The sequence below is a fragment of the Cebus imitator genome, unplaced genomic scaffold (assembly GCF_001604975.1).
Source record: "Cebus imitator isolate Cc_AM_T3 unplaced genomic scaffold, Cebus_imitator-1.0 Scaffold245, whole genome shotgun sequence".
NCBI classification, from domain to species: Eukaryota; Metazoa; Chordata; class Mammalia; order Primates; family Cebidae; genus Cebus; species Cebus imitator.
Window position 1 is genome coordinate 656,156 of NW_016107560.1, and position 12,624 is coordinate 668,779.

Genomic DNA, 12,624 nt, shown 5'->3' on the forward strand with positions numbered 1-12,624 from the left:
TCAACGTCCTGGGTTCAAGTGATCCTCTTACCTCAGCCTCCCAAGAAGCTAGGACTATGGGCACATGGCACCATGCCCAGCTCATTTTTTGTGTGTATGTGTGTGTGTGTGTGTGTGTGTTTTTAAGTTTTATTAGAGAGGAGGTGTCATTATTTTGCCCAGGCAGGTCTCAAATTCCTGTTTTCAAGCAATCTTTCTGCATTGGCCTTCCAAAGTGCTGGGATTACAGGTGTGAGCCATGGCATCTGGCCATTTTTAGAATTAAAAATAGTAATAATAGGCCAGGCATGGTGGCTTACGTCTGTAATCATAGCACTTTGGGAGACTGAGGCGGGCACATCACAAGGTGAGGAAATCGAGACCTTCCTGACCAACGTGGTGAAACCCTGTCTCTACTAAAAATACAAAAACTTAGTCAGGCATGGTGGCAGGAGCCTATAGTCCCAGCTAGTAGGGAGCCTGAGGCAGGAGAATTACTTGAACCCGGGAGGGAGAGGTTGTAGTTAGCCAAGATCACGCCACTGTACTCTAGCCTGGGTGACAGAGTGAGACTCTTTTTCAAAATTAATAATAATAATAATAAACTGGGTAAAAAATCATGAGAAGCTTCTATTTTTTTCTAATTCCCCTTTGCCCATCAAGTGAAACCAACTTAAGCTTCTTTCACATGTTAGGTCTTCAAATATTTAACGATAATTTTCTTGTTCTCACTAATTATTCACTTTCTAGGCCCAAGCTCACTCTTTGAGTCAGTGTGCCTTATATAAAGTTCAAGTCACGGCAGTCTATTTTAATCTGAATACCTCTAGTTTATTCATGCCTTTCTTAATTACTGTGGTTATTATTGATATGAATACAATTTTCTGTGAGTAAATACAAACTTTAAAAATAGTTTAGAATAATAGGAAATGCTTACAGCATCCAAAAGCCAAATGTATAAAGATGACTGAGTACTTGTGTAATGATTTTGATGTTTTCCTACTCAATGAGGCTGATCCATATGAAATCTCCCTCTAAGAGCCATAGCAGGTTTCATGTGGCTGAGTGCATGTATAACCTGATCTGTATCATCAGATAGGTGGAAATACTCAGCTGTGTGTGACCACAGCTAATTGCACGATAAAGGGGGAAACACATGGCTTTTAAGAAGTGGAAAATGTAAAAGCTGTTCAATGAATTTCAGAAGCTGAGTTATTCCCTCATCCCCTTCACATAAACTTGTCGTCCAAAACAAGCACTGCCCCATTAAATTAAAAAATATTAATCTTCTCTCTCCTTCCCTCTCTCCCTCCCCTGACATTATTTATAGAATTATTTGAACATTGAGCTGTAGGCATCTGAGTGAATTGATTCCCTTGTAACAAAAGGAAAATGTTCAGTCAGACAAAATTTTAAATTAGTGAAAAGCAGATATATTTAAAAATAATCTTTCTTCAGGCTGATACCTTTGGGTTTAAAATAATAATGTGGTATCTGTTGGCACACTGGCATCTCTCCTCTCATTATTGACAGATCTTTATCTCCTCTTCAGCCTGTGATCAGCTGTCTCTTGGGGTGGCTGCCATCTTCGGGCCTTCACACAGCTCATCAGCAAATGCAGTACAGTCCATCTGCAATGCCCTGGGCGTTCCCCACATACAGACCCGCTGGAAGCACCAGGTGTCAGACAACAAAGATTCCTTCTATGTCAGTCTCTACCCAGACTTCTCTTCACTCAGCCGTGCCATTTTAGACCTGGTGCAGTTTTTCAAGTGGAAAACCGTTACGGTTGTATATGATGACAGCACTGGTAAGAAAAATTAGTAGCCTTTGGAGTTATGCTTTAAATATAGATGGTTTTCTGAAGCCCATTCCAGGTTCTTACTGTATTCTTATAGGTTTGTGTGTGTGTGTGTGTGTGTGGTTGTTGTTTTTAAATTAAACCAAGGGGTGGAAAGACAGAATCAAACACCAACCCTAATTTCACATTTCTGAACAAAGTATACCTATATTGCATACTTTTTCTCTGTATTTGAAAAATAAGCATTTTTTAAAAATTCCTGTGAAAGATCAGCCAGTTTGGTAGGTTGAATGAAGGATAGAGATAGTATGCAATTTTTTACGTAAATATAAATACGTGTGTGTGTGTGTGTACATTAGAATTTCAATCATTATTTAAAAAGTAAGAATGCATGTATTCAAAAACAATATGCTCTAACAATTTAGATCATATTGAATCTCATATATATATAGATAGACAACCTGTAATCCCAGCACTTTGGGAGGCCAAGGCAGGTGGATCATTTGAGATCAGGAGTTAGAGACCAGCCTGGCCAACATGGTGAAACCCTGTCTCCACCAAAAATAGAAAAATTAGCCAGAAGTGGTGGTCCATGCCTGTAATCCCAGCTACTTGGGAAGCTAAGGCAGGGGAATCACTTTAACCTGGGAGGCAGAGGTTGCAGTGAGCCAAGATCATGCTATTGCATGTCAGCGTGGGTGATAGAGTGAGACTCTGTCTCAAAATAAAATAAAATAAAATAACAATAAAAATGAAATTTTAATTTTAATTTCATTGGAAGCTATATTGGTGAAGCAGCTGCATACTATTTTGCTTACTATAGAGTGATAATTAATTTTACTTTAAGATGTTTACCAAAAATATAAACAGTGCTCTTATAATTAGAACATAGTAACATTTTATATCAGGACACTTCACTATACTTTCATAATTACATTGAGATTGAATTTCATTTGAATTTAAATTCTCTTAAACTATGCCAGGGGCACATTTTGTTCATGCATGTAGTATATAGAACCCTGAAGAAATTTGCCCATTTGCCAATAAAATTGATCATCTGCAAATTGATGGATAAGAACTCTTTTGGGGAACAGGAAACTGGGAGCTATAGGATTAAAAAAAGTGAAAATTTCAAAAGCATTTTTGTTTAGATAAGAAAGGGTGAAATGCATCTAGATAGAAATTAGTAGAGTTATTTGGTTTTCTTATTTAAAAATGTAAAATATTTATAAATAATTAAAAATTACAAATACATCATTAAGAGTCCTTAAAAATAAGTATGTTTGATTTGTCTTTTAGCTCAGATTAAACCTATTAAATTTATTATATTGTTTTCTTCCTAAATAATTACTGCTTTGTCATTGGTAACATTCCGTGTGCCAAATTTGTAATGCCAGTTTCTACAGGAATGATTTCTCTGGTTATGTATAATAAAATGATCCAGGGCATTCTCAGTTGCAAATTGGTCCACTTATGTTTATGGATGGTTATCTACAAAAATATATGAGTATAGATGCCTGTGCATTGTTAATCTGTGGACTGTTTTCTTCTCCATTCCTTCCTGATGTGATTCAGGTATATGAGGCCCAAACATCGTATATCCTTATAATATATACATTATATACCTATATGTATGCACACAGATGTGTACATCATACATGTGATATTTTGTATTTATTCATTATTATCCTTGAACTCCTCATAGGAGGAAAAACTTGACAAGTGTTCAAAATGTCTATAGACATATGACCTTTCTTCACTACCCTGTGTGTGTATGTGTGTGTGTGTGTGTATGTGTGCACATGCACGTGTGTGGCATTTTAATTTAATACATGTGGTTCTTAAGTGATTGACCAAATAATAATGGGATTTGCAACCAGGTCTTATAATAATTTGGTAAAAGACAGCCTCATGTAATTGATCTATCCTTGCTTTAAATTATATTCTAAATTGTATCATTGAGGCAAATATAAATAGGGAAATATGTATAGCTAGTTGATTATATACATTTAATGGAGTCCTGACCTCAAATTAAATTTGTTAAAATGCTTATTGTTTAGTTACTAGTTACTGTTTAAAGGAAACTTTGCCATTCCCTTGGCTTTGAAGGTGACATGGATACTTGGAAATTTGAAAGGTCTGATTATTTAAGTAATAATGCTAACTTAGAGTTGTTACAGAATTATTCATAGAATAAGTATGTATTGAAAGCCTCTGAAGAATAAAACTTATTACTGTTATATTTTATGCAACATTTAATTCAATGAATTTTGATTGATCACCTGATACATGCCATGGAGAATTATATGCCACAAAAGGAATTATATGCCACTAATGGAAACAAAGGCCCAGCCCTTGTTGAGCTTCTAATCCCTATTGAGGGACATGTAATTATTCATATTTTTAATACCATTGAATGGGATAATTACACTTGTAACTGACCAATTGTTGCCTCTTACTTTACAGCATTTTTGAGAACCTGAGTGTTTTTCATTATTTAGTATGGTAGAACTGACTGTAAGATAGGCAGAAGGGTCCCCTTGAAATGTATTTATAAATATGTAGTAGACTTTTTGTCTTTATGTTTAAAAGTTTCAAGGTAGAATTTTTTTCAACTTTTATTTTAAAATCGGGGAGTACATGTGCAGGTTTGTTACAAGGGTGTGTTTTACATGATGCTGAGGAGCGGGGTACAACTGAACTCATCACCCAATCAGCATGGTACCCAATAGGTAGTTTTGCAACCCTTCTCCTCCTCTCTCCCTCCCACTCTCATAGTCCCCAGTGTCTATTTTTCCCAAATTTATGTACAGATTTGCCAGATGTTTAGTTCCCACTTATAAGTAAGAAAATGCAGTATTTGGTTTTCTGTTCCTGTGAAATTCACTTAGAATAATGGTCTCCAGCTGTATCCGTGTTGCTGCAAAGAACAAAATTTTGTTATTTTTTGTGGCTGCATAGTGTTCCATAGTATATATGTACCACATTTTCTTTATCCAATCCACCACTGATGGGCATCCTGGTTGATTCCATGTCTTTACTATTGTGAATAGTGTTGTGATGAGCATATGTGTGCATGTGTATTTTTAACAGAATCATCTATTTTCCTTTGTGTATATACCCAGTAATGGTATTGCTGTGTCAAATGGTAGTTCTATTTTTCATTCTTTGAGAAATCTCCAAACTGTTTCCTACAATGGCTGAACTAATTTACATTCCCATCAAACTGTACAAGCATTCCTTTTTCTCTGCAACCTTGCCAACATTTAATTTTTGACTTCTTAACCATTCAGACTATTGTGAAATGATATCTCACTGAGGTTTTGATTTGCATTTATCTGATGATTAGTGCTGTTGAATATTTTTTCATATTTTTTGGCTGCATGTACATCTTCCTTTGAGAAGTATCTGTTCATATCCTTTGCCCACTTTTTAATGGGGTTATTTATATTTTGCTTGTTGATTTATTTCAGTTTCTTATAGGTTCTGGATATTATACCTTTGCTTGATGCATAGTTTGTGAATATTTGCAAGGCCTAGTTTTAATGATAGAATGCAGCAAAGAGAATTTGTAAACTTTTCAAGAGAGCATGATGACTATTTGATGATGTGATAGGAAATCTGATTATAGCTAGGGCTGTGAAACGAAATGGGAAAAACTTCACCTCATACACAATAAGATACACCACAGCCTTTATAATGGACTTATGTATCTGCAGCTTACTGAAGGGCACACATGTGCCATTTTGTTTACATGTTTCCTTTTTTCCTTTCCATATTTATTTATTATGTGTGCTATTCCTCTCATTTATATTCATCTCTATTTTGTTGCATTGTCCAGTTTGATACATGATAATTATTCTTCAATCCAGTCTTTGTTCCCACCCCCAAAAGAGATGGGATGATAAAAGAAATATAGTGCTGGAGTAGGAGAAATTTTTAAAATGATGTTAACAGGAGCTATTTATTTTTTATGATAATTAGCATTTGTTGTTGTCATGGATGAATGCTTTTAAACACCCTGAAAGTCTGTTATAGCTCTGAATGATGTCCAAAAATGATGGAAGAGAATTGGCTTCAGAAACAAAGCTGTGTTTCTGTCAGTCATTTTGGAACATATGATTCATTTTAAATATAAACTAAAAATAAGTTGGATAGCTGACAGCTTGTAAGCAATTTCAGGATAAGTTGTGCATATTTGCTTTAAAATCCCTGTGTTTCATCTTTGTTTATAGATCAGCAGTCCATTAACAAAAAAACTCTGGACTGGTAAACAGAAGCCTGAGATTTTAGTCTCAGTTTTGCTACTAAATTACCGGTACAACCTCAGAAAAGACAAGAAGGGAATGGAAATGACTGTAGAAATGAGCTATAATGCACCACGAACTGACATTGTGGTAGTTGCTGTCACATAAACTATTTCACTGAATCTTCACAACAATTATATGAGTCCCAAAGGAAAAAAGTTATCACGACATCATGACTGTTACCTCCAGTGACTGGCTCCCCTGCCCACCAAGCCTAAGCCAGAAACATGAATGTCTTCCTTGATTCTTTTCTTTTTTCGACTCCACAATCGGTTGTCAATTCTATACTACTATGATCTCTAAAATATTTTATTTCTTCCTACACCCTACCAGTTCTTCTAGGTCGAAATCACCTTCCTCTGTCATCTGGATTATTACTAACAGCCTTCTAACTGGTCTCCAGTTTTGTAGTCTCTCCACTGCAGTTAGTGTAATTTTTTAAAAATGCAATTCTGATATATTCCCCTCTTAATAGCTTCTCATTCCTCTAAGGCATTTTTGAGAAGACTTATGATGTTTGATGTGATCTAGTCCCTGTACTTCTCCATTGATATTTGAGTCTAAATCCACCACTAATTTATTTCAAGTTGAGCCATTAGACACCTTTTAGTTGTAGAAAATAATATTCTGTTCATCCTGAAAGCCCTCATTCTGATCCTATTCTTCCTAGTCACCAAATGCACACATGTACATGTGCACATTTGCACAAACACACTCATGCGTACCATCTGGCTTAGATGTTACAAAGAAGGGCTTCCCTGTTCCCTCCTTTCAAGTCTGGAATAGGTCTCTCCAAACACATCCAGAAGCACTGTAGAAACTTCTATGACCATCCTCACACCCCTGAGAACTCTCATCACACTCTGAATGGCATTTCTTGGGTGCATTTTCAACTGGATCAACCACACTTCTGAGCAGGGTGAACCCTAAGGCTGCTCACTGTTTTATCACCAGCATCTAGAATGTTGCCTGATTGTGGAAGTACCTTAATACTTCTTAAAAATAGGAAAATGTTTATATCCATTTTTAAGCAATATAATTCCCAAGAGTTAAGTATTCTGCCCAAGGTCAAATTTGGTTAGGTAGCCTTTAAGTGCTTGCCATTTAAGAAATAGATTCAGCCATAATTTTCAGATATACAGACAAGATTTTTGTTATAATTTCAAAAATGTTATAAGAAAGTTAGAGTGAATTGTGTTTATATTTGATTTCAACTGCTATTAAACATATATGTATATACTTATTTGAGCAATAATTCATTAAATTTCCATATACAAGCTGCTATCTTAGGCAGAGGGAACAAGAATTGTAAATAAAACTTGACACTCTCCATGGGCTCAGAGTAGAGTAAGTTGGGAGAGAATAACGCTATAGTCTAGCGTAACAAGTGCTCAGAGAGGCAAGAAAAGAATATCGTGCAGCTCAGGAGAAGAAGCTGGCTGTAAAGGATGGAAGAGAGTTTGAGAGAAAGTGACATTACTATAAAATTATGATGAAGCATAAGTAAAAATGCTGCAACTGGAGAAGAGTCTACAGGGTGCAACATGTGTAAATGTGAGGATGCATGAGGGAGCCAGCTTGTCAGGAAATTGCACGCACTTCATTATGACTAACAGAAACAAGGAAGATGAGGAATGACCAGTGGATTTTTAAAAAAGCTAGCATAGGAGAGATCACAAAGAGATTTATACTACCAAGTCCACCTTTTCTTGGCCACCCTGCCCTGGAATCTGCATGGTTATAGCACTATCGGTGTTGTTTGTGTGATGTGAGCCTGCTTTTCAAGTCACCATTGAATGCCTCAAAAATGGGCATATATCCATTCATTGTTTTCCTGGAAACTCAGAAAAAGACATAGAGAGAGTGAGGTCTGTCAGTCTAGACTATTGTGGTTACTATGGTCTTTGGTGTGAGAACATTCTAGATTGAAATCCTGGCCCTGTTGTGTAATTTTTAGCAAGAGATTTGACTGCTAGAAGTCTGAGAAGTGATGCATGTGTAAGGTGAAGATAATACATATCATACTTCTCAGGATTGTTGTCACGTACAGTGCCTTATAGAGCAAACATAACAGGAATTTAAAACTTTCAACGATATAAATGTTATGGGCCATGTGCCATTTTTTCTTCATTAAACTCTATGCTAAAGAAACTACTATTAATCTCACGATTTTTGAAATTGATACATGTTTATTGTAGCAAATTCAGGAATTACAATAAAGTATAATAAAAATAAGAGAAAATAATCAAGATTTTTACTATCAAGTTAATTATTTTAGATTTATTTCCAGTCTATTTCTCTACAGATACATACATACGTACACACAAAGAGCATATCACTTAGCGTTCTGGGCAAGAAACAGAAGAAATACGTAGCTTGTAATCCCACATTTTTAATATGAGAAAACTTAGATGTAGTGAGTTGAAGTAATTTGCCCAAGGTTACATAGCACATAAGTGACAGATCTGAGTTTTGAAACTAGGCAGTCAACTCTAGAATCCACTCTGCTAAATACTGTGGCATGATATTAGTTGTTTTATTTTGTGTGGCTTTTTTTTTTCTCTTTTTAAAAATTATTATTTTTAGCAAGAGAGTGGCATGATTAGAACTATTTTTGTTAATGGTTTTCTGACTGCAGTGTGGAAAATGTGTTGGGGTTATGAAATATGGAGAGCATTAGGGCAACACCAGAAGCAGGAGAATTTCTGAATTTACCAAGTTGAAAACAGATGACAGTTTCAAGTAAGAAGGTTTTGAGGCCGGGCTTAGTGGCTCATGCCTATAATCCCAGCACTTTGGGAGGCCAAGGCGGGTGGATCACGAGGTCAAGAGATCGAGACCATCCTGGTCAACATGGTGAAACCCCGTCCCTACTAAAAATTAGCTGGGCATGGTGGCGCCTGCCTTTAGTCCCAGCTACTCGGGAGGCTGAGGCAGGATAATTGCCTGAACCCAGGAGGCTGAGGTTGCAGTGAGCCAAGATCTCACCATTGCCCTCCCACCTGGGTAACAAGAGCGAAACTCCATCTCAAAAAAAAAAAAAAAAGGTTTTGATGAAATTATGCTGAGTTGAAGAATCCTAAGAGGACTTAGGAGATACAGATTGCAGAATTTAGTAAGTGGATCCTGGGAAGGAGTGATGAAGACAGGATACAAGAATGATTCTACGTTTCTAGTCTGCGATACTGATCAGTGGCACATTTACCTAGCAGGGGAAAACAAGAAAAAGAGCTTTGAGAGAGAAGATGGTGGTTGCTTCTTAACATATTAAGTTTAAAGCAGCTATGAAATGTTCAGTCAGTATCATTCAGTGGTATTGGAGGTCTCATAAACACATCTTTGAAATAGTAATTTAGTATGGGAAGGCATATAACGCATCCGTTGGTATTCTGCTGGGTCCTTCATTTGAACTTCTTCGTAGTATTAGAAAATGAAAGGTTGGGCACAGTGACCCATGCCTATAATCCCAGAACTTTGGGAGGCCAAGGTGGGTGGATCACGAGGTCAGGAGATTGAGTCCATCCTGGCCAACATGGTAAAACCCTGTGGCTACTAACAACACAAAAATTAGCCAGATGTGGTGGCGCGTGCCTACAGTCCCAGCTACTCAGGAGGCTGAGGTAGGAGAATCACTTGAACGTAGGGGCGTGGGTTGCAGTGAGCAGAGATTATACCACTGCACTCCAGCCTGGATGACAGAGCAAGACTCAGTCTCAAAAAAAAANAAAAGAAAAGAAAAAAGAAAATAAGAAAAAAAGGAAAAAGAAAATCAACAAAAATAGGGTGATAGTACAAAAGGATTGAGTTAATCAGTGGGCAGTCATGGAGATAAAAATAGACATGAGAAGATTTTAGGGGACAGAACGTACATTCTTTTAATTAGTGATGGAAAAGCAGTAATCTTTTTAGGAACTGTAGTATTTGCCAACTTGAGCCTTGACTAATTTCTGTAATATGATTATAAAAAAAAAAAAAGCCAAAGCTTTTATCTTAAGCAAAAGCAAAAGCACTTTCTTTAAATGCCAACTTTATTGATTTGGATGAAGTATATTTATAGACTGCTTTAGATACATCTTTCTGTGTTTTTGGAGTTAGTTTAACAGAAAGTCAATTAATAGTGAAAATTCATTTTACCTTGCACATATATTTAAATAGAATAAAATAAAATTAAAGTTAATATAAATTACATATTCCCAGAAGACACTAATTTTTGAATAATATAACAATTTTTGTATTAAAAAGCATGCTACCAAATAATTTCAATTTTATTTCAGAGAGTGGGCTAATTTGGATCTAAGATGATTATAGGTTGTACATTTTAAATACAAGCTTCAAGTGCTGTGTTCTTTAATTCCAAGTGCAAATACAATTAGCAATTATTAGTTAAACTTAATTATTTGGATATAGTTGATTACATAGCTTGGTGTAGTAGTATTTTCACACAGTTGGTTATGCTTGAACTTATTTTTTTATTCCTATTTAAGCAATCACAAACATGTTTTAGAAAAAAAAAAAAAAAAAAAAACTCAAGATGGATTAAAGACTTAAACGTAAGACCTAAAACCATACAAACCATAGAAGAAAACCTAGGCAATACGATTCAGGACATAGCCATGGGCAAAGACTCCATGACTAAAACACCAAAAGCAATGGCAACAAAAGCCAAAATTGGCAAATGGGATCTAATTAAACTAAAGAGCTTCTGCACAGCAAAAGAAACTATCAGACTGAGCAGGCAACCTACAGAATGGGAAAAAAATTTGCAATCTATCCATCTGACAAAGGGCTAATATTCAGAATCTACAAGGAACTTAAATTTACAAGAGAAAAATCTCATCAAAAAGTGGACAAAGGATATGAACAGACACTTCTCAAAAGAAGACATTTATGCAGCCAACAAACACATTAAAAAAAAGCTCATCATCACTGGTTATTAGAGAAATGTCAATCAAAACCGCAGTGAGATACCATATCACACCAGTTAGAACGATGATTGTTAAAAAGTCAGGAAACAAAAGATGCTGGAGAGGATGTGGAGAAATAGGAATGTTTTTACACTGTTGGTGGGAGTGTAAGTTAGTTCAACCATTGTGGAAGACAGTGTGGTGATTCCTCAAGGATCCAGACCCAGAAATACCATTTGACCCAGCAATCCCATTACTGGATGTATGCCCAAAGGATTATAAGTCATTCTGTTATAAAAACATATGCACACTTGTTTATTGCAGCACTATTCACAATAGCAAAGACTTGGAACCAACCCAAATGCCCATCAATGATAGACTGAATAAAGAAAATCTGCTAGATATATACCAGGGAATACTACGAAGCCACAAAAAAGGATGAGTTCATGTCCTTTGCCGGGACATGGATGAAGCTGAAAACCATCATTCTCAGCAAACTAACACAGGAAAAGAAAATCAAACACCACATGTTCTCACTGATAAGTGGGAGTTGAAAAATGAGAACAAATGGACACAGAGAGGGGAACATCACACACCAGGGCCTGTCAGGGCATGGGGGAGCTAGGAGAGGGATAGCATTAGGAGAAATACCTAATGTAGATGATGGGTTGATGGGTGCAGCAAACCACCATGGCATATGTATACCTATGTAACAAACCTGCAAGTTCTGCACATATATTCCAGAACTTAAAGTATAATAAAAAAAAGAAAAGAAAATTATTCCTTGGGTTCTGATTAAATGATAGTGAATATTTCCAAATATCTTCATAGGACTAATTCTCTAAGTTTTAAAACCTTTAAAATATAGGACAACCCTAAAGGACAAAAATATAGTTTCAAATGCTTAACAATCACAGAATTCATGTTTCTGCAGATAGTGAAATAAATACTAGATCTAAAAGTATAGAAGTAGCATGTTTTGTACCAAACCACAATAATATTTGCCTTTTTGGGGGGAAAACATGAAGGAAAGGTAATTCTCCTGGTGATGGTCAAACACTGCCTTTTTAAAATTTACATTTTTCTAAATTTAAGCATATTGACATGCACATTTTTGGTAGATACTGCCTCCCGCCCCCCACAGACTTTCCTTGTTCTTGGCTATCTTCCCTTCTATGGGGCAAAGTGGAAAGGATAGTTCTTGTATCGTCTCTCTGAAACACTTGATGATTTTGACTACTCCTTTTTTCAGGGCAAAAATAAAATTCTTTTGCTTTGACTTCTGCACTGTCATTCTATCCATGTTATCTCTTTTTTGGCCATTTATTCCCATTCTTATACTCTTAAATTCCTTTTTCTTTTCCTGTTTCTTAACTGATGATGATGTTCCTGATTTTATTCCCAGCTGTAGACTCATCCATCTACATCTTCAGTTGTTTGTACTGACCTCTGTACTCAGTTCTAGCCATCACTGACCATCTTTATTTGGATGTCTCAGGTACATCTAACCCAATATAACAAAAGCCAAACTCAGTATCTTTGCTCCAAATTTGCTTTTTTCTCCTGAATTTCCCTCTTTTTTCGGTTGCCCTCATCAGATCCCTAGTTATCATTCTAGAGTCTTTCCTCTCTC

At 36.1% G+C, this 12,624-nt stretch overlaps 1 protein-coding gene across 5 annotated transcripts in view; it reads left to right on the forward strand.

Annotated features, from left to right (window-relative positions):
* The window catches only part of GRIK2 (glutamate ionotropic receptor kainate type subunit 2), a 729,530-nt gene that overhangs the window by 247,684 nt on the left and 469,222 nt on the right, over positions 1-12,624 (forward strand). For all 5 annotated transcript variants that reach the window (XM_017498581.2, XM_037727899.1, XM_037727898.1 and 2 more), the window contains exon 4: positions 1,532-1,789. In XM_017498581.2, coding sequence (XP_017354070.1) covers positions 1,532-1,789 — 258 coding nt within the window. The remainder of the gene's footprint in view (positions 1-1,531; positions 1,790-12,624) is intronic.